Source organism: Pseudophryne corroboree, chromosome 12 (assembly GCF_028390025.1).
Source record: "Pseudophryne corroboree isolate aPseCor3 chromosome 12, aPseCor3.hap2, whole genome shotgun sequence".
Classification (NCBI taxonomy): Eukaryota; Metazoa; Chordata; class Amphibia; order Anura; family Myobatrachidae; genus Pseudophryne; species Pseudophryne corroboree.
Window position 1 is genome coordinate 115,122,392 of NC_086455.1, and position 23,101 is coordinate 115,145,492.

General features: G+C 47.7%; 1 protein-coding gene across 2 annotated transcripts in view; it reads left to right on the forward strand.

Annotated features, from left to right (window-relative positions):
* FAM177A1 (family with sequence similarity 177 member A1) overlaps nucleotides 1-18,295 on the forward strand; it is a 78,934-nt gene extending 60,639 nt beyond the window's left edge. For both annotated transcript variants that reach the window (XM_063947888.1, XM_063947889.1), the window contains exons 4-5: nucleotides 14,446-14,543; nucleotides 15,134-18,295. In XM_063947888.1, coding sequence (XP_063803958.1) covers nucleotides 14,446-14,543; nucleotides 15,134-15,340 — 305 coding nt within the window. In that variant the 3' untranslated portion in view covers nucleotides 15,341-18,295. The remainder of the gene's footprint in view (nucleotides 1-14,445; nucleotides 14,544-15,133) is intronic.
* The last annotated feature ends 4,806 nt before the right edge of the window (nucleotides 18,296-23,101 follow it).

Genomic DNA, 23,101 nt, shown 5'->3' on the forward strand with positions numbered 1-23,101 from the left:
GAGGAATTATTTGGGGTCGGTCTATCGGATCTGGTGGCCACGGCAACGGCCGGAAAATCCACCTTTTTACCCCAGGTCACCTCCCAGCAGAAAAAGCCGCAGGCTTTTCAGCCGCAGTCCTTTCGTTCCTATAAGAACAAACGAGCAAAAGGACATTCCTATTTGCCCCGAGGCAAAGGAAAGGGTAAGAGACTGCAACAAGCAGCTCCTTCCCAGGAGCAGAAGCCCTCCCCGGCTTCTACAAAGGCGTCAGCATGACGCTGGGACCTTACAAGCAGACTCAGGGGCGGTGGGGGGTCGCCTCAAACATTTCAGCGCACAGTGGGCTCACTCGCAGGTGGACCCCTGGATCCTGCAGGTAGTATCTCAGGGTTACAGGTTGGAATTCGAGAAGTCCCCTCCTCGCCGTTTCCTAAAGTCTGCTTTGCCAACGTCTCCCTCCGACAGGGCGACGGTATTGGAGGCCATTCACAAGCTGTATTCTCAGCAGGTGATAGTCAAGGTACCCCTCCTACACCAAGGGTACCTCAGGTTCGTGGTCCAAAACTGTCATTATCAGTTTCAGACGCTGCCGTTTGGATTGTCCACGGCAACCCGGGTCTTTACCAAGGTAATGGCCGAAATGATGATCCTTCTTCGAAGAGAAGGCGTCTTAATTATCCCTTACTTGGACGATCTCCTGATAAGGGCAAGATCCAGAGAACAGCTGGAGGTCGGAGTAGCACTAACCCAAGTAGTGCTCCAACAACACTGGTGGATTCTGAATTTTCCAAAATCCCAACTGATCCCGACGACACGTCTGTTGTTCCTAGGGATGATTCTGGACACTGTTCAGAAAAAGGTATTTCTTCCGGAGGAGAAAGCCAGGGAGTTATCCGATCTAGTCAGGAACCTCCTAAAACCAGGAAAAGTATCTGTGCATCAATGCACAAGAGTCCTGGGAAAAATGGTAGCTTCTTACGAAGCGATTCCATTCGGCAGATTCCATGCACAAACTTTTCAGTGGGATCTGCTGGACAAATGGTCCGGATCGCATCTGCAGATGCATCAGCGGATAAAATTGTCCACAAGGACAAGAGTGTCTCTGCTATGGTGGTTGCAGAGTGCTCATCTGTTAGAGGGCCGCAGATTCGGCATACAGAACTGGGTCCTAGTGACCACGGATGCCAGCCTGAGAGGCTGGGGAGCGGTCACACAGGGAAGAAACTTCCAGGGCGTGTGGTCAAGCCTGGAGACGTCTCTTCACATAAATATACTGGAGCTAAGAGCAATCTACAATGCTCTAAGCCTGGCAAAACCTCTGCTTCAGGGTCAGCCGGTGTTGATTCAGTCGGACAACATCAGGGCAGTCGCCCACGTAAACAGACAGGGCGGCACAAGAAGCAGGAGGGCAATGGCAGAAGCTGCAAGGATTCTCCGCTGGGCAGAAAATCATGTGTTAGCACTGTCAGCTGTGTTCATCCCGGGAGTGGACAACTGGGAAGCAGACTTCCTCAGCAGACACGATCTGCACCCGGGAGAGTGGGGACTTCATCCAGAAGTCTTCCACATGTTTGTGGTCCATTGGGAAAGACCAATGGTGGACATGATGGCGTCCCGCCTCAACAAAAAACTGGACAGGTATTGCGCCAGGTCAAGAGACCCTCAGGCAATAGCTGTAGACGCTCTGGTAACACCATGGGTGTACCAGTCAGTGTATGTGTTTCCTCCTCTGCCTCTCATACCAAAAGTACTGAGAATTATACGGCAAAGGGGAGTAAGAACGATACTCGTGGCTCCGGATTGGCCAAGAAGAACTTGGTACCCGGAACTTCAGGAGATGCTCACGGAAGATCCGTGGCCTCTACCTCTAAGACGGGACCTGCTTCAGCAGGGACCGTGTCTATTCCAAGACTTACCGCGGCTGCGTTTGACGGCATGGCGGTTGAACGCCGAATCCTAAGGGAAAAAGGCATTCCGGAAGAGGTCATCCCTACCCTGGTAAAAGCCAGGAAGGAGGTGACTGCACAACATTATCACCGCATTTGGAGAAAATATGTTGCGTGGTGTGAGGCCAGGAAGGCCCCGACGGAGGAATTTCAACTGGGTCGATTCCTACATTTCCTGCAAACAGGATTGTCTATGGGCCTCAAATTAGGGTCCATTAAGGTTCAAATTTCGGCCCTGTCGATTTTCTTCCAGAAAGAATTGGCTTCAGTTCCTGAAGTCCAGACTTTTGTAAAAGGAGTACTACATATACAGCCCCCGGTTGTGCCCCCAGTGGCACCGTGGGATCTTAATGTAGTTTTGGATTTTCTCAAATCCCATTGGTTTGAGCCACTCAAATCGGTGGATTTGAAATATCTTACATGGAAAGTAACCATGCTACTGGCCCTGGCTTCAGCCAGGAGAGTGTCAGAATTGGCGGCTTTATCGTATAAAAGCCCATATCTGATTTTCCATTCGGACAGGGCAGAACTGCGGACGCGTCCTCACTTTCTGCCTAAGGTGGTTTCAGCGTTTCACCTGAACCAGCCTATTGTGGTGCCTGCGGCTTCTAGCGATTTGGAGGATTCCAAGTTGCTGGACGTTGTCAGAGCATTGAAAATATATATTTCAAGGACGGCTGGAGTCAGAAAATCTGACTCGCTGTTTATACTGTATGCACCCAACAAGCTGGGTGCTCCTGCTTCTAAGCAGACGATTGCTCGTTGGATTTGTAGCACAATTCAACTTGCACATTCTGTGGCAGGCCTGCCACAGCCTAAATCTGTCAAGGCCCATTCCACAAGGAAGGTGGGCTCATCTTGGGCGGCTGCCCGAGGGGTCTCGGCATTACAACTCTGCCGAGCAGCTACGTGGTCAGGGGAGAACACGTTTGTAAAATTCTACAAATTTGATACCCTGGCTAAGGAGGACCTGGAGTTCTCTCATTCGGTGCTGCAGAGTCATCCGCACTCTCCCGCCCGTTTGGGAGCTTTGGTATAATCCCCATGGTCCTGACGGAGTCCCAGCATCCACTAGGACGTCTGAGAAAATAAGATTTTACTTACCGATAAATCTATTTCTCGTAGTCCGTAGTGGATGCTGGGCGCCCATCCCAAGTGCGGATTGTCTGCAATACTTGTACATAGTTATTGTTACAAAAAAATCGGGTTGTTATTGTTGTGAGCCGTCTGTTCAGAGGCTCCTACGTTTGTCATACTGTTAACTGGGTTCAGATCACAAGTTGTACGGTGTGATTGGTGTGGCTGGTATGAGTCTTACCCGGGATTCAAAATTGTGTACGCTCGTCCGGGCACAGTATCCTAACTGAGGCTTGGAAGAGGGTCATAGGGGGAGGAGCCAGTACACACCACCTAGTGGTCAAACCTTTAAATTTTGTGCCCTGTCTCCTGCGGAGCCGCTATTCCCCATGGTCCTGACGGAGTCCCAGCATCCACTACGGACTACGAGAAATAGATTTATCGGTAAGTAAAATCTTATTATATCTCTATATCTCTCTCTATATATATATATATATATATATATATATATATATATAGTTAGTCCATGGTGACAGCCCGGCACTCCGTTGTCCCCGTAGGGGTATCGCGACCCCAATATGCAGAATGGAGAGAAACGGCGGCACTCAGAGTCTTTCACTCCCAGGTAAATTAAAGCAGAAAGTGCATTTATTGGTCAACGTTTCGGGGGACGGACCCCCTTCCTCAGGACACTGCAAACTGAGGAAGGGGTTCCGTCCCCCGAAACGTTGACCAATAAATGCACTTTCTGCTTTAATTTACCTGGGAGTGAAAGACTCTGAGTGCCGCCGTTTCTCTCCATTCTTCTATATATCTATATATATATATATCTATATATATATATATATATATATATTCTCTAGAAAAAATGAGAAATAGCGCCTTCTAGTGCAGGAAATAGGAACCTGGTTTTCGAATACCTTCACCAGTATAATACACCCTTAGAAATGCATAAGTACCAGTTCAAGTGGACATATCCACTTCTTGTGTCACATAGATCCGGTGGGTAATCGCAACCAGGATGGTTTTCTTCACCATAGAAGAACCTCGTATATCTCCAGTCCCGATTCGTTTCGAGAACTAGAACTGGGGGATTTGGGTTGGGAGGTAGAGGTAGAATGCCACAAATAGTGTAGTATTTTTAAACACAATTTTAATGGTTTACATAAGGTAAAAGATATGCCCGTACATTTTTAAAGATAAAAGATAGCTTATCTGATATACAGCAATTCGATCAGGTCAGTAGTCTCAACGCGTTTCGTCCCTGTGGCGTCTGAAGCCTGGACTATATATAAAATCACCATTTTCTTTCCAATACATATCATTATTGGCTATCCATAATTATGGTGTCCGAGTCACCGTTCTAATCAATTCTTTACACACGCCTCTTCACCTCATAATTACCCACTCTGTCAATTTAAAAAAGACCAGATGGGCCATATCTGACACAGAAAGAGATATTACTCATAAGACCGCCAACTGCTAATAATTTAACCAAATACGTTTTCATATTACTGTATTTATTTTGGAATCTCATATGTTATTCATTTCTATGTTATCATTAAGACCCAACGGAGATAGAGAGCCCAACGAAAAAATCCAAAAAGCCTCTCTTTTGCTTAATCTATTATATCTATCCCCTCCCCTGGCTGTGATGGGTATATGTTCGATCCCCTGTATCTCTAGGCCATCTAGACTACCATCATGCCTAGTCTCCATATGTGCTGACAAGCTATGTGTTCTTATTCCCTTCATTATGTTTCGTCTATGTTCTAAAAACCTGGTATTAAGTTTTCTGATGGTACGTCCTACATATTGAACCCCACATCTACAGGTGATTGACTAACTCCACATATGTAATTTATTTAATGTGGCCCTTTATAAAAATGCCCAAGATCGCCCAGCATCCCCCTCATCCGGCGATCTCTGACCCTATTACATCTCGCCCCTGGTTTATTCCAAGCTAATTTTGGCACATGATGTCATTAGTTTTACTAAATGATGTTTACTATGATAGCATACAGTGCTTAATGTATGGAGTTACATGGATGGGACCTAATGCCCTAGCTGTGGCACCTACATAGGACTCTTTAGGGCCTAGTGCCCAATATGTAACCTGGGGCCTGTTGCACCAGTAATCATTTTTAATTGGCCTTTGGGCCTAATTCCAGTACACCGCCAGGGGCCAGGCCTAATGCCCAACTGTGCAATTGGCCTAGTTCTAGGATTGTATTTGCTAAATACCCTGGTGGTCTTGTGCTGCAAAATTCAAGTGCACTGCTTGTATGCCAACCTTGGCAGGCACAGAGAAGTACCCCCAGCATTAGGCTTTCTCCGCAGGAGTCAGTGTTTCTCTACAGCTGAGCCTTTTCAGCTTGACTAGTGCAGGGTTCATATGGGCAGCCCTGTGATGGCCCTGAGGCTCTGCTGACACCTGCCTAGCGTCGCCCATTATTCTTTGCCTGGGGTTTTCTTTCTCTGATCACGGAATCCGATTTTCTGTTTTTCTGTCCACCATCTACTTTCTGGCGTCTGTCGCCTTCTTTGCAGAGTCTCTTCTTTCTCCTGTCCTTTAGGAGCACTTCTTCACTCCCCCTCTGCTCGCATTATACATTTTTAGTACATCTAGACTTTCTACCTTTCACTTTGCAGACTGTATGGACTGCTGGTACCATACAGGCTATAACTCATTTGGGCATATGAGATGGGAACGAGTGTAGTAGAAGTATAATGTGAAGCCCTCGCATAACAAATCCATAACAATATTGTTATCATAAAAAAACTACAATATCAACAGTGAAGATAGTAAACATGTTTTTCTCTGGCTGGATCCACAGGATTATCCACAGGATAACATTGGGATATTGTCGAGCGACAGCGCAAATGGCACCAACACGGTCACGAGCTTTCTGGCCTCCCAGGATGCATTGGGGCCTCCACTATATAGTCCCGCCCACTGACTCGGTCAGATCAGTTTTTTTCTTGGTGCGGCAGGAATCCCCATGGTCACAGGGCTGCTGTGAGAGCAGCCTCAAGTTTTTATTATTTTATTTTTATAGACTTACTATATTGTTTTTTTCTTAAACGCATACTAGAAAGAGTCGCTCCAACAACTCCCCACCGAGTCGCAACAACGCTTACCTTCGGGTATCAGTGCTGTCTCGACGGGCGTCTGTGTCGGATGTTCTAGCAGGTCCAGCAGACGTAACCAGGCTGTGGCCGGAGCATGGGGAGACGGTGAGTCTATGGACTTCCTCTTACTAGAGGGGTCAGGACACAGCTACACTGATTTGGTGGAGACTACAAACAGTGTGTTGATGCGCCGAACATCTAGAGTGCGACAGCGCTACGCTCCGGGGATCATAGGCGCCAGGACTAGGTAAAGGTCGCGATCCTGGGAGTTTAAGTCAACAGGGGGATTCAGACGCTCTCCTGGCCGTCCCTCCTCCGAGTTCATGGCCAGTTCCCACGTGTTTCTCGTTTCATGAACTAAATGACCACACTTCCGGCTCAGACGCTACCACGAGGGTACTCGGTCGCAGCTTAGACGCTGCGGTTGTGTACACTGGAGATAAACCCGGCCAGACCGAGTCGCAGGCCTTAGCGTCTGCATACACGTGGAAGTCGCTCAGCGTCCGTGTCCGTTATCAGTTATCAAGAGCGGCAGTGTACACTAGTAGCGTCTGAATCCACTCAGCGTCTTACGAGCGTATTTGCTTGGATATGGAAGTGTGGTGAGTCTCCCTGTATCCCGCTCCCTGGAGGCAGGGTATACAGTACTAAAAATTCTCTCTACTTCTTAGTATGCATTGTTAATTTTTAGTACCTATTGCATACGAGACCTGTATATTACTGTGTTTTCTGCATGCTATGTTGAAAAAAGAACCAGTTTAAAACAGAAGTACAATTTTTCCTACTTATGTATAAGTTGTTATGGAGGTTGTATTCTCATTTGACAATGTCTAATGCTTCAACATGTGACTGACTGCTAGTATGTGTGCTGACTTTTCTGTGTAATGTCAGTCCTGTTCTGACCCTCAAATCAGATGCACTGTGGTCAGATTGATCTCACCTCTATATACTGACATATAGGGTGATTTTCAGTCACAAATTGTGTAGTCAATAACAGGTTAATACCATGTCTGTGAGCGGCAAAAGTGATGAGGAGAATTTATCAAGCACTCCTACTAGTGGCGTAACTAGAGATTTTTCTTCCCCAAGCCAAAAAATTATTTGGCGCCCCCCCCCCCCCCCCCCATAATTGGTACTAGTAAAGGGACAAACATGGGCGCGCCTTTGGCGCCAAAAAGAGTGTGTGGCTTTGTTTAAATGGGCGTGGCATTGCAGGAAAGGACTACTTTATACCCCAGTTTTGCAACCTGCACGCCCAGACGTTAGCCACCACAGGAAAGAAAAATAATCCTGATTCATGCCCCTTACATTATTTGTCATTTTTCCTCCTTATAGTAATGCCCAGTATACATTATGCCACATACTGCAAAGGCCCTCAGACATTATGCCACACACAATAATGCACATGACACAATATGCACACACTGTAATGCCCCCGACACATTATGCCACACACCGTAATGCCTGTGACACATTATGACAGGAATCGCAATGCCCGTTATACATTATGCTACACACTGCAATGCCCCTGATACATTATAGCACATACAATGTCTGTGACACAGTATGACACACACCGCAATGATCCTGAGACATTATACCACATACCACAATGCCCGTGATATAGTATACAACACACCGTAATGCCTGACACATTATGACACACACTGCAATGTCTGTGATACATTATGCCACACACCGTAATGCCCATTACACATTAAGTTCTACAGTAAGGCTTCTAATTACTTTTAAATTACCTGCTCGTTGCCAGGGGTTTCATGCTCTTGGTTCCATGCACGGTGCAAGGGATTTTCATGCTCAGGGTGTCATGCTCGTTGCCAGGGGTTTCATGCACTGGGTGTCATGCTCGTTGCTAGGGGGTAGTGCTTGTTGCTAGGGCCGTGCTCCCAGTGCCACATATGCCCCCAGTGCCAGATATTCCCCCACAGTGCCAGGTACATGCCCCCAGTGCCAAATATACCCCCCCAGTGCCACATATGCCCCCAGTGCCAGATATTCCCCCACAGTGCCAGGTATATGCCCCCAGTGCCAGATATTCCCCCACAGTGCCAGGTACATGCCCCCAGTGCAAAATATACCCCCCCCCCAGTGCCACATATGCCCCCAGTGCCAGATATTCTCCCACAGTGCCACATATGCCCCCTCAGTGCCTGCTCCCCACAGTGCCAGGTATATGCCCCCAGTGCCAGATATTCCCCCACAGTGCCAGGTACATGCCCCCAGTGCCAAATATACCCCCCCCCCCAGTGCCACATATGCCCCCAGTGCCAGATATTCCCCCACAGTGCCACATATGCCCCCAGTGCCAGATATTCCCCCACAGTGCCACATATGCCCCCTCAGTGCCTGCTCCCCCCAGTGCCAGATATTCCCCCACAGTGCCAGGTATATGCCCCCAGTGCCAGATATTCCCCCACAGTGCCACATATGCCCCCTCAGTGCCTGCTCCCCTCAGTGCCAGATATTCCCCCACGGTGCCAGGTATATGCCCCCAGTGCCACATATGCCCCCTCAGTACCTGCTCCCCCCAGTGCCAGATATTCCCCCACAGTGCCAGGTATATGCCCCCAGTGCCAGATATTCCCCCACAGTGCCAGGTATATGCCCCCAGTGCCAGATATTCCCCCACAGTGCCACATATGCCCCCTCAGTGCCTGCTCCCCTCAGTGCCAGATATTCCCCCACAGTGCCAGGTATATGCCCCCAGTGCCAGGTATATGCCCCCAGTGCCAGATATTCCCCCTCAGTGCCACATTTGCCCCCTCAGTGCCTGCTCCCCCAGTGCCAAATATTCCCCCACAGTGCCAGGTATATGCCCCCAGTGCCAGATATTCCCCCACAGTGCCAGATATTCCCCCACAGTGCCACATATGCCCCCTCAGTGCCAGATATTCCCCCACAGTGCCAGGTATATGCCCCCAGTGCCAGATATTCCCCCTCAGTGCCACATATGCCCCCTCAGTGCCTGCTCCCCTCAGTGCCAGATATTCCCCCACAGTGCCAGGTATATGCCCCCAGTGCCAGATATTCCCCCACAGTGCCACATATGCCCCCTCAGTGCCTGCTCCCCCCAGTGCCAGATATTCCCCCACAGTGCCACATATGCCCTCCTCAGTGCCTGCTCCCCCCCCCCCCCTGCTCGTTTGTGTTGGAGGGACACGGAGGGCACAGCGCGCGCCTCTCCTGTGTCCCTCCTGGCTCTCCAGCGGGTCTAATAAAGGAAGTGCCGGTTTGTGAGCCAATCAGAGCTCACGAACGGCACTTCCTTTATTAGACCGACCGGAGAGCCAGGAGGGACACGGGAGAGGCGCGCGCAGTGCCCTTCGTGTCCCTCCAACACAGCAGCGGAGGGAAGGAGACCGCAGATTGACATGCGGACGCTCGTCCGCATGTCAATCTGTGCTAAAACAGTGGCGCACCCGCAGCCCCTCGCCCCCAAGCCACCGCGAGGACTGCGGGGGCAGTAGTTACGCCACTGACTCCTACAGCCCTAACATGCTTATCTTGTAAGTCAGGGGTAATTGATATGAATCAATTGGTCACTTATGAGGGTTTGTGTGCAAACTGTTTCGCTTTTCAGCGAAGTAAAAAACAGGAGTTGGTTCAACCACCAACAGAGCCACCATGGAATATGTTCGCAAAGACTCTGTCTTCAATAGCGGACAGGTTAGCTCCGGTAGCACCACCTCAAGGGTTATGTTACACTATGAACCCATACATGCAGCTCCCTTCCTCTGGTTTTGTTCCAGTAGCTTCTACAAGCAACCAAGGGGCAGGTAAGACTAAGACAGATGCGTCTGTGTGGCAGACTACACAAGATGATACATCGGATGATGATGATACAATAGATTTAACTCCGTATGATGATCAGTCGCAGAGCTTTAGTTCAGAAGATGTAGCTGAACTTATTAATGCTGTAAAGGCTGTTCTCTCGTTAGAAGAGCCAGCCAAGACAGTGTTAAAAGCAAAAGCACCTGTATTTAAACAAACAAAATCAGTGAAAGCTGAATTCCCAGCGTCAGATGAGCTGACGGAAATGATGGATGAGTCTTGGGCAGCGCCCAGTAAAAAGTATAAGATTCCTAAGAGATGGGATTCTTATTATCCATTTCCTGCTGTGGATTGTTCGAAAAGAGAAGTTCCTCCAAAAGTAGATGCACATGTTCTGCGACTCGTGCATAAATCTGCTTTACCACTGTCATCTACCTCATTGAATGATGTCACAGACAGAAGGGTAGAGAGCCTGTTGAAAAATATTTTTTCTCTAGTAGGAGCAGTGGTAAGACCTGCTATGGCTTCGGCCTGGGTAGCAAAGGCAATGGGCGAATGGATAGAGGAACTAGAGAATGACATCCCTTCTCCTACTAGGGAGCAAGAGGATCGTTTTTGCCGTTTAAGACAATCTGCCCAGTATTTGGAAGAAGCAGCAATTGATGTAGGCACAGTTGCTTCTAAAGCTTCAGCCTTGACAGTAGTCGCTCGCAGAGCAGTTTGGCTACGGATCTGGAAGGCAGATGCGGAGTCCAAGAAAGAATTGGAAGCATTGCCTTTTGTCGGTAATATATTATTTGGAAAACCTTTATCGGATATCCTAGAATCAGAGGCTGAATCGAAAAAGGTCAGATTTCCGGCTGCTTATAACCCTAAATCCAAGGGTTTAAAATTTCGCTCATTTCGTTGGCAAAGCAAAGCGAAAGCTAAAGAGGAGCCTAAACAACCCCAGTTTAAATCCAGGGGTAGGAAGCAGTGGGCTAGCAAAAAGCCAGCTTCCAAACCTGAACAGAAACCGTCAGCCTGAAGAGACGGGCCTCCGCCTGGAGGATTCCAGGGTTGGGGGCCGACTCCTTCTTTTTGCACACATATGGCAACAGTCAACAGCAGATGCTTGGGTGCAGAAGGTAGTATCTCAGGGGTATGGGTTCCCATTCAGGAGGCAGCCTCCTCAAAGATTTTTTTGCACCAGCCCGTCTTGTATAGAGTCGAAGGCCAATGCCCTGCAAGAAGCAGTCCAAAAATTACTGCAGTCAGGTGTGATTGTCCCAGTACCTCCATCACAAAGGGGACAGGGGTTTTACTCCAATCTATTTCTAATCCAGAAACCAAATGGGTCATACCGACCAATTCTAAATCTGAAAATGTTGAACAATTACATATGGATCCCGAAGTTCCACATGGAGACGTTACGCTCCATAATGTTGGCTATGGAACCGGGAGATTACATGGTATCTGTGGATGTACGGGATGCTTACCTACATGTGCCTATAGCACTATCACATCAGTGTTACCTCAGGTTTGCCATCCTCCAGGAACATTTCCAGTTCCAAGCTCTGCCGTTCGGGCTAGCTACAGCACCCAGGGTGTTTACCAAGATCATGGTGGTTATGGCAGCTTGTCTGCGCAAACAGGGGATAAGAATATTCCCATACCTCGACGACCTGTTAATCTTAGCACAGTCACAAGATTTACTGTTGAGCCATCTTCAACAGACGATAGTTTGTTTACAGAGACACGGGTGGGTCATAAATTGGGAAAAGTCGTCCCTGAATCCGTCACAGCGGATGGTTCATTTGGGGGCCATATTGGATTCAGACCTACAGAAAGTTCTCTTACCAGAGAAAAAGATAGTCAAGGTGCAGGTCATGGCTCAGGAAGCGTTGCAAGCCCAGACAATGTCAGTCCATGCAGCAATGCGACTGTTGGGTCTGATGGTATCAACCTTCGATATGGTGGAATATGCGCAATTCCACTCCAGACCGTTGCAGCACCTTATTCTGACCAAATGGAATGGAAATCATCAGACGATAAAGAAGCAGATGATAAAGATTCCAGTAAATGTAAAAAGGTCTCTAGCGTGGTGGCTACAGACAGACCATTTAAACAAGGGGAGACCCTTTTGGATAAAAGAGTGGCAAGTCCTGACACAGATGCCAGCCTGCAAGGCTGGGGGGCGGTACTCGGAAGCCTATGGTTCCAGGGAAAATGGACCGCAAGGGAAAGTCGCCTGCCGATAAATCTGTTGGAGATAAGGGCCGTTTACTTGGCTTTAGTTCAGGCAAAGGACAATCTATAAGGAAGACCAGTCCAGATCCGCTCAGACAATGCGACGGCAGTAGCATACCTCAATCATCAAGGAGGAACTCACAGCAAGAGTCTGATGGAGGAAGTAACTCCCATTCTAAAATGGGCAGAACTCCATCTCCCAGCATTGTCAGCAGTATTTGTCCAGGGTGTACTAAACTGGGAAGCGGATTTTCTCAGTCGGCACACCATTCAGGAAACCGAATGGGCACTACACCCAGAAGTGTTTCAGACACTGGTGAACAGATGGGGTCTACCGGAGATAGACCTTATGGCGTCTCGTCTAAACAACAAAGTTCCGAGGTACGGATCGAGAACAAGGGACCCAGGAGCGGTCCTGGTAGACGCACTGTCAGTAGAATGGAGGTTTCAGCTGGCATATCTGTTCCCTCCAATATCTCTGTTACCCAGAGTAGTGAGAAAGATAAAACAGGCAAAAGGAGCAATCATTCTAATAGCTCCAGCTTGGCCAAGAAGACATTGGTACACAGATCTGTTGAGAATGTCCGTGGAAGCACCGATACTGCTCCCTCAACGTCCAGATCTGCTAATGCAGGGTCCTTGTTGTCTCAGTCATCTGGATCGCCTGTCTTTGACGGCGTGGCTGTTGAAACCTCTATCTTAGAGGCTAAAGGATTTTCGAAACAAGTAATCCAAACTATGCTTAGAGCAAGAAAGCCTTCTTCGGCCCGTGTGTATCATAGAATATGGCAAGCCTATATTCACTGGTGTACTGGAAAAAATGTTAATCTGAGATCTTTTAAAGTAGCTAGGATTCTGGATTTCCTGCAGGCAGGATTGGATAAAGGGTTGAAAGTTGCTTCCTTGAGGGTCCAAGTTTCAGCGTTAACTGTATGGTTTCAGCAGAAGATTGCTGATTTACAGGATGTACATACATTTTTTCAAGGAGTAGTACATATTCAACCTCCATTTGTGCCTCCTGCAGCTCCCTGGGATTTGAATTTAGTTCTTAAATTTCTCCAGGGTCCTCTGTTTGAACCACTTGAGAGAGCAGATCTTAAGTGGTTAACGGTTAAAGTTCTTATTTTACTGGCAGTGGCGTCAGCCAGAAGTGTCAGATTTAGGAGCATTGTCATGTAAGTCTCCTTTCCTAAGTTTTTTTTCCAGACAGAGCAGTTCTCAGAACGAGATCTAGCTGTCTTCCAAAGGTGGTATCAAAGTTTCACCTGAATGAAGAGATTGTAGTCCCAGCTTTTCAGGTATCGGGACTTTCTGCGGGAAAAGCGTCGCTGGACGTGGTCCGGGCTTTAAGAATCTACATAGATCGTACTAGTGCCATCAGGAAAACAGATTCTCTCTTCATCCTCTACGGATTCCATAGAAGAGGATGGCCTGCTAGTAAACAGACGCTGGCGAGATGGCTCCGAATGGTAATATCAGAAGCTTATTCTCATGCAGATCTCCCTATTCCGGCTAATGTCTCAGCACACTCTACACGTAAGGTAGGTCCTTCTTGGGCAGCACAACAGGGTGCTTCAGCAGAACAGATATGTAGGGCAGCCACATGGTCTTCCATAAACACATTCCTTAGACATTATGCCTTGGATACTTTTGCCTCCCATGATGCAGACTTCGGGCGAAAGGTCCTCCTGTGCAATCAGGAGCGTCCCCACCACTAAAATGGCTTTGGGAATCCCAATGTTATCTTGTGGATAATCCTGTGGACCCAGCCAGAGAAATATACGTTATGGTAAGAACTTACCGTTGATAACGTGATTTCTCTTATGTCCACAGGTATCCACAGGGATCCCACCCTGACGCACCTGATTTGAGGATCTAGACAATCACTAAAACCTCTTCCTTCTTGTATGGAAGGGTGTGCATGTGTGTTCTTATCGCCTGTACAGGTCTCTGCCTGATGTTCCTGCCTAAAATCGCTGTGGAAAGAACTGATCTGACTGAGTCAGTGGGCAGGACTATATAGTGGAGGCCCCAATGCATCCTGGGAGGCCAGAAAGCTCGTGACCGTGTTGGTGCCATTTTCGCTGTCGCTCGACAATATCCCAATGTTATCCTGTGGATACCTGTGGACATAAGAGAAATCACGTTATCAACGGTAAGTTCTTACCATAACGTATATTTTTTTCTCCCCCATAAATGTTCCTCAAAGAGAATTTTTTTTTTAGTCAAGCATCAGAGAAAATACAACTTCACAATCTACTTTATTGTAATATCTTTGTTGTTTCAGTTTGTGACTTCTTGGGAGAGAAAATTGCATCCGTTCTGGGGGTCAGTACACCTAAGTACCAGTACGCTATTGATGAGTATTACAGAGTGCAGAAAGAGGTATGTCATGTATATATTTATTCTGGGTATTAGACGCAGGACAGGACAAGCAGGTGACTTGTCAGATGGACCATGAAAAACAAAACTGGAGTTTTCTCTACAGCTGCTAAACATAAGACCATGGTCATGTTCTATAACACTATTCTGTAAATCTTCCATGACCATTTCTAGACCGTGCCTAGATGGCATTCATGGGAATTATATCTGTACGACAGTTAGAGATCCATATATATCCCAGGACAACGATCCATATACACATAAAATAATACATTTCTTGAATACTATAATTACAGTTTTGTGATGAAGCTCACATATACTTCTTGCAGATGAATAGTACATTTTTAGATAGAGGAAGTGGAGTAGGGCAAAACCAACCAATACATGGTACCTTTATAGCAATGCACTTGTTGTGCAGGGACTTCCTGTCCCATGTGTGTCTAGTATTCCTTGGAAGATTGCATGGCTGATGCAGTAGTAGCCACACATTTTCCTAACAACTGCACTATATTGTTGCAGCAGTCTGAGAGAGAAGGGCTTAACGTTAGAAACTGAAGTACAGTACACAAGGACGTCTCTTTTCTCATCTGTAGGTGGAAGAGGAGGAGGAAGAGAATGAAATGTCAGAACAGGCAGAGAGGCAGTACCAGGAGCAGTGCAGCCAGCCGCAGAATGAGAGCAGTGTGCAGTCTCAGAAGCCACAAGCAACCAGCTCTTTTGTCAACATCAGTTTTGTCCTGGAGGAAGAGCATTCTGTGAATCTGGCACAGAAGCAGGAACTGTCCGCTGTTCCAACCTAGGATAAAGGGGAAAGACACTACAGACTTTTTACTGGTAAATCCAATGGGAAAGCTACACCTGCCAAAATCAACATGGTGCCTTTCTAAATGACTTGAGTCAAGACACCGTACTCTGTAGTAACATATTAAAATCCTAACACTGAGTACCCTGGGAGTTGCCGCATTCATAGGGTTTTGGGACTTACCTTTTGAAATATCTAGATAACACGAAGCACTCTGGAGTCGGCCTTCCAGATTTGTAACTATTGTATACAAAATGATATTGTCTTCATGTCTATTATATCAACCTAAATACATGCATGTCTGTGACTTTTTATGTTTGGGTTGGGGGTTACAGGTACAGTTTCACATTCTAATGAAGAGGCTTTGTGTGTATTTTAGTAAAATATTGTCAGGTTTTGTATTAGAAAAAACAAAACAAAAAAAACAACTAATGGAAACATCAAATTACACACACACACACACACACACACACACACACACACACACACACACACACCCCCCCCCCCCCCCCCCCCCCCCCCATTAAAATCACTGTCAGGTAAAGTGAATAGCTGATTATATCATTATGGTGGCACCTGTCAAGGGGTGGAGTATATTAGGCAGCAAGTGACCAGGCAATTCTTGAAGCTGTGGAAGCAGAAAAAATGGGCAAGCTTAAGGATCTGAGACCCTTTGATAAGGGCCAAATTGTGATGGATAGACGACAGAGTCAGAACGTCTCCAAAACGGCAGGTCTTGGGAGGTGTTCTCGGAAAGCAGTGGTTAGTACATACCAAAAGTGGTCCATGGAAGTTGAACTGGCAACAGAAACATGGGCGCCTAAAGCTTATTGATGCCCCTGGGGAATGAAGACTAGCATGTCTGGTCCGATTCCACAGTAGAGCTACTGTAGCACAAATTGCTGAGAAAGTTAATGCTGGCTATGATAGAAAGGGGTCAGAACACAGTGCATCGCAGATTGCTGCGTACGGGACTGTGTAGCCGCAGACCAGTCAGAGTGCCCATGGTGATCCCTATCTACCATTGAAGGTGCCTACAATGGGCACGTGAGCATCAGAACTGGGCATGGAGCAGTGGAAGAAGGTGGCCTGGTCTGTGAGTGCATGAGTGTTATTTACCTTGAGAAAGATGGCACCCGTATGCACTATGGGAGGAAGGCAAGCCGGCAAAGGCAATGATGCTCTGGGCAATGTTCTAATGGAAAAACTTTGGGTTCTGGCTTTCTTGTGAATATTATTTTGACATGTAACACCTGCCTAAATATTTTTGCAGACTAAGTAAATCCCTTCATGATAACAGTCCTCTCTAATGGCAGTGGCCTCTTTCAGCAGGAAAATGTGCCCTGCCACACTGCAAACATTGGTCAGGAATGGTCTTAGGAACATGACAAAGAGTTCAAGGTGTTGACTTCAATTTCCCCAGATCTCACTCCTATCGAGCATCTGTGGGATATGCTAGAAAAAAACAGACTGAGCAACCTCATAACTTATTGGACCTAATATCTTGGTGCCAGATACCACAGGACACCTTCAGAGGTCTTGTGGATTCCATGACTCAACAGGTCAGAGATGTCTTGGTGGCACTAGGTGGGCCTACAAAATATTAGGCAGATGGGTTTAATGTTATGGCTGAAGGGTGTGTGTGTGTGTGTGTACATATATACACACACAAAGTTACATATATATATATATGATGGTGGTTTAATGAGTAAGGTAACAAGATCTTCCACATGTGTAATGCTCTCTATTTAATTCTAATTTCCCACCAGGCCAGCTCAGGTAGACTACTGCTTCCCCTCAAAACTATTAGACTCCGCTTCATATCAGTCATACTGTCCCAACATCAGTTGTAAGATGGCAGGGCTGGTGGAAACATGGTCAAACACTGAGGTGCATCTACAGGGCACATCAGCAGCTAAAATTCATCACCAAATTGTCGAGGTGTACGAGAACGTCATGTCAAAGAAACAGGTTTGGGTTAGGTGCACTGCCTTTGATAATGGCAGGGCAGACGTTCAAGATCAGCAGCCCTCCGGCCGGCCAAGCACATCCACCACAGGCAGTGCACCAAACCTGTTTCCATGACGTAACGTTATCCCGGTCCAATGGCCGTGAGGGGACGTAATGGTCTAACTGACCTGGCCTGGTGAGAATTTAGCGTGAAATAGAGAACATTACACATGTGAGAGGTCGTGTTACCTTACTTTTCTATATTGTATTGTAGCCTGAGACTTTCTTGGTTGGATATAAGAGCACCCCAACAACTTTATCTCAGGCACAACACTCAAACTTACTTTAAAGATAAAAGAACCTTCAATTAATAAGGTGATTTGTGAACATTTTTAATTTGCTCCCTTGTGAACACCTTCTCTGCAGTGCTAAGGCTTAATTTCATTTTATGTCAAAGGGATGCAGTGATGGCTACCGTCCAAGTTATAGTATAGCTAAGGGCACCATTGTCTAATTCCAGTCCATGGATGGCTTTACCTGCCATTTTTGGCCAGAGATGAATTCTGAATTGATGGCTTCAAGCAACATTTCAGTGCAGGGGACTTCACCACAGCATTTCCCACGCCTCTCACAAATGCGACATCATACTTCACTCTACCGTAGATCCTTAATGAAAGCATATCTTCAGTTGTCATCTATTATATAGCTCAGGCACTGGTAAATATGAGAAGTGTAGTTCAGCAACATCTGCTGTGTCAGCTTTCCAAAATCTGGTGCAGTACACGTAAAAAAAATATGTCCATCACTTTTTGATGTTTACATTGTATAAGTTTGTAATAATGTCATCTTTTTTGGTTCATCTCATTGTATGTCTAATGGCTGTCAGCGGTTCTGTAGGGAGTTTGTGCATGAATTTGATGCCGGAGAAGCAGCTGGCTCCTCTAAATCTTTTTTATATGTATTTATTGTCTCACTAATAAAGCATATGTTCTGGTATTCCAAACTATTGTTTTCTCTTCTATCATTGCTGTACTCAGCACAATGTAATAGAGAGCTGCACCAATCAGTGCTGGCTGAATAGACATTTTTGTGGTTTGGATTTGCTATTTATTCACAGGTAATGTTGTATCTGATGCCATATATCAGGACATCTCATCTTACCAAATCCTCAGCAACCAGCCACCTCCATTCCCTTATCACCCCTCCCCATCCATTTTACCAACTCTGACATCTTTCACCCATGTATACGATGAGGAATTAATGGCCCTCATCCATCGTCCCTCCTCCGCTACCTCTCTGCCTGTTCCCATCTCACTCCCCTCAATCTCTCGCTCAAGCCCCCTCTACCTTCAAGCATGCACTTGTCTCCCCCTATTCTTAAAAAAACCTACCCTTGATCAACACACTCGCTCCAACTATAGACTAATTTCTCTCATCCCTTTTGCCTCCAAACTCCTTTGAGCGTATTGTCTACAACTGCCTTTCTTTCATCCCACTCACTGCCTGACCCATTCCAGTCTGGCTTTCGTCCTCTCCACTCCACTGAAATTGCCCTCACAAAAGTCTGCAATGACCTCCTTGCTGCTAGATCCAAGAGCCACTACTCTCTGCTCATTCTCCTTGACCTCTCTGCTGCTTTTGACACTGTGGACCACCCTTTCCTTCTGCAAATCCTTTGTTCCCTTGGCCTGCATGATATTGCCCTCTCCTAGCTATCCTCCTACCTCTGGCCGTTCCTTCTTTGTCCCTTCTCATGACTACCCCCCCAACATCCACTAACTGTAGGTGTCTCCTAAGGTTCTGTTCTTGGTCCCCTCTATTTCTCTTACATCCTAGAGGATGCTGGGGTTCATATTAGTACCATGGGGTATAGATGGGTCCACCAGGAGCCATTGCCATTTTAAGAGTTTAATAGTGTTGGCTGGCTCTTCCCTCTATTCCCCTCCTACCAGACTCAGTTTAGAAAATGTGTCCGGAGGAGCCGATCACAGCTTGGGGAGCTGGTCACAGCTAGGGGAGCTCTACAGAGCTTTCTTAGTAAAAGTTTTCTTAAAGCGTTTTTTATTTTACAGGGAGGCTGCTGGCAACAGCCTTCCTGTATTGAGGCACTCACGCCCTGCGGGGTCTGAGCCACTGTCTCCGCTGACTGGACATTGAGCTCCAGAGGGGATAGATCACTCCCCGCCACAGGGGAACGCTCACCACAGCAGCATGCCGCCACCCCCTTGCTGAGCTGAAGTGTGGCGAGTGAGTCACCGTCCCCCCTAACAAGCGGGAGGTTGGTGTGAAGATGGAGGCTATAGGGTAGGAGGAGCGCAGTATTAACTGCGCTCCGGGACGGCTCAGCGGTACATAGGTGCGGTGCTGTAAGGGGCACCCTGAGCCAGCGCCTGACCCTACACTGACCATTTCAGCCTGTCGGGGTCTGCGGATCTCAGCCAGCACACAAAAACCTCAGGCCAGTATAATTTTGAAGAGCGGGAAGACAGTGCCATTAAGGGGGTGGAGCTTCTCAGAGCGGACACAGCAGCGTTTCAGCGCCATTTTCCTGCCTGCATTCGGATGCAAGTGGAAGATCAGTCCCTCCAGTGCAACTCCAGCTATCTGTACGGTACCAGGGGGTTGTAGAAGGGAGGGGAGGCTGTGTCACCTATTAAGGGACACAGTCAGCGCTGGTTTAGGCTCTCCCTATACCTGTGATAGTGCTGTGTGTGGGTTGGCTCCAATCTCTGTGTCTCTCTGCCATTCTTGGGGGGGAAACTCTGTCTGCCCAGTACCCTGTGTGTATGTGGGGTGTATTAGCAAACATGTCTAGAGGCTGTGTTTCATATGCTGCAGAGGATTTATCTTCTCAGGAAGATCCCATCCCATGTAATCAGGATTGTACTGTTGTAGCGCAGATCCCAGCTAGAGAATCGGAGTGGTTAGCCTCTCTTAGGGGGACTATTTCTCAGATTTCTGAAAGGGTTGTAAGAACTGAACATGCAACTCAGGTATTGCAATCCTCTATGGTTGTATGGTCCGATACTGCTCCCTCAGGGTCCCCTGCGGTACATTCTCACAAACGTGCACTTGCTAAGATTATGCAGGATGACACGGACACCAATTCTGACACTGGTGATGGGAATGTGTTGAGGGGGACGGCGTCACTTGCAAAGGGGGTGCAGTTAATGATTGAGGCCGTACGGGATGTGTTGCACATTGACACAACTCCGGAGCAGGTTGAGGAGACCTTTTTCACGGACAGTAAAAAGGCCCCTCTCACCTTCCCAGCATCTAAGGAATTAAATGCTATCTTTGAAAAAGCCTGGGAAAATCCGGAGAAAAAATTCCAGATCCCTAAGAGGGTCTTGGTTGCTTTTCCCTTCCCAGAGGAAGATAGAAAGACGTAGGAGTCTCCGCCGATAGTTGACGCCTCTGTCTCCAGGCTGTCAAAACAGGTGGTTTTACCAGTCCCGGGATCTACCGCGTTGAAGGACCCGGCAGATCGCAAGGTGGATGCTACTCTCAAATCCATTTACACGGCCTCAGGGGCTATACTGCGGCCTACTATTGCCTGTGCATGGATTTCTAAAGCTATAGCCAGATGGTCAATCAGTCGGCAGGAGGACTTGACTACGATGGATAAAGGTGACGTTGATTTATTTTTACGTAATATTCAGGATTCTGCAGGGTTCCTGGTAGATTCCATGAAGGACCTGGCTTCCATGGCTGCGGGGATCTCCTCCATGTCCATCTCAGCTCGCAGGGGTCTCTGGCTGCGCCAATGGTCTGCGGAATCCAGGAAAAGTGTGGAGGGCCTACCCTATACAGGTCATGCTCTTTGTGGGGAGGCGCTGGATGCGTGGATTGCCACGGCTACCGCGGGTAAGTCTCCTTTTCTCCCCTCAGCTGCACTGGCTACGAAGAAGCCTTTTACACCAGCCACGTCACAGTCCTTTCAGCCCATGAGGCCTAGAAAGAACAAGCCTTCTCACACCTTCTTCAGAGGTGGTCGTGCTAAAGGCAAAAAGCCTGCTCCCGCAAGTTCCCAAGACCAGAAGCCTGCTTCTGGTACTTCAAAGTCCTCCGCATGACTGTGGACAGCACAGCCTGGAGGAAGGTCAGGTGGGAGCAAGACTCCGGCATTTCAGCCACGTCTGGATGTCGTCTGGCTTGAACCTTTGGGTACAGGATATAGTGTCCAGGGGGTACAGGCTGGAGTTTCAAACTCTCCCACCTCACAGTTTCTTCAAATCAGGCTTGCCAGCTCTGCCGGCAGACAGAACAAATCTTCTGGAAGCTATCCGAAAATTGGTAGTGTCCGAGGTCATTGTTCCAGTTACGCATCATCAATGGAACAAAGGTTACTATCCGAACTTTTTTGTGGTACCGAAGCCGGATGGTTCGGTACGGCCAATTTTGAACTTAAAATCTTTGAACCTTTATCTCAGGGAGTTCAAATTCAAGATGGAGTCTCTGAGAGCTGTCAGGGGGAGTTCCTGGTGTCCCTGGACATCAAGGATGCGTACCTCCACATTCCCATTTGGTCGCCGCATCAGGCATATCTCAGGTGTGCACTGTTAGACGATCACTATTCGTTTCAGGCACCGCCGTTTGGCCTCTCCACGGCACCGAGGGTCTTCACCAAGGTGATGGCAGAGATGATGGTTCTCCACAGCAAGCAAGGGGTGAACATAATTCCGTATCTGGACGATCTCCTGATCAAGGCGTCGTCTAGGGAGAAGTTAAGATCCATTGCTCTCACGACACAGCTGCTCAAGGAGCACGGTTGGATCTTGAACCTTCCAAAGTCTCATCTGGAGCCGGCAAGGAGGCTGTCTTTCCTGCGGATGATCCTAGACACGGAAGTGCAGAGGATGTTTCTACCGGTGGAGAAAGCATTGGTGATTCAAACAATGGTCCGAGATGCCTTGAAGCCTACTCGGGTATTGGTTCATCAGTGCATCTACCTTCTGGGGAAGATGGTTGCCTCCTACGAGGCTCTGCAGTACGGAAGGTTTCATGCTCGATCCTTTCAGCTGGATCTCTTGGCCCAGTGGTCGGGATCTCACCTACATATGCACCAGAGGATACGTCTGTCACCGAAAGCCAGGATTTTGCTCCTCTGGTGGCTACAACTACCACACCTTCTGGAAGGCCGAAGGTTCGGAGTTCAAGACTGGATCCTTCTAACCACAGATGCAAGTCTAAGAGGTTGGGGAGCAGTCGCTCAGAGGGAAGCCTTCCAAGGAAGATGGTCGAATCAGGAATCCCTTCTCCCAATAAACATTCTGGAGCTAAGGGTCGTATACAACGGCCTTCTGCAAGCAGCACACCTTCTACAGGATCGGGCTGTTCAGGTGCAGTCGGACAACGTGACCACAATGGCCTACATAAACCGACAAGGCGGAACGAAGAGCAGGGCTGCAATATCAGGAGTAAAGAATATATCAGGAGTAAAGAATCCTCCTTTGGGCAGAAAGACACGCGGTGGCGATGTAAGCAATCTTCATTCCGGGAGTAGACAACTGGGAAGCAGACTTCCTCAACAGACACGATCTCCATCCAGGAGAGTGGGGCCTCCATCTGGAGGTGTTCGAGGAGGTAACCGTTTGGTGGGGAGGTTCCTCACAGACATGATGGCCTCCAGCCTCAACAAGAAGCTGCGGAGGTACTGTTCCAGGTCGAGGGACCCGCAGGCAGTGTACGCACTGGTAACACTGTGGGTGTTCACGTCAGTGTATGTGTTCCCTCCACTTCCTCTGATACCAAGAGTTCTTCAACTTGTAAAAAGAACAAAGGTTCTGGTAATCCTCATTGCTCGGGA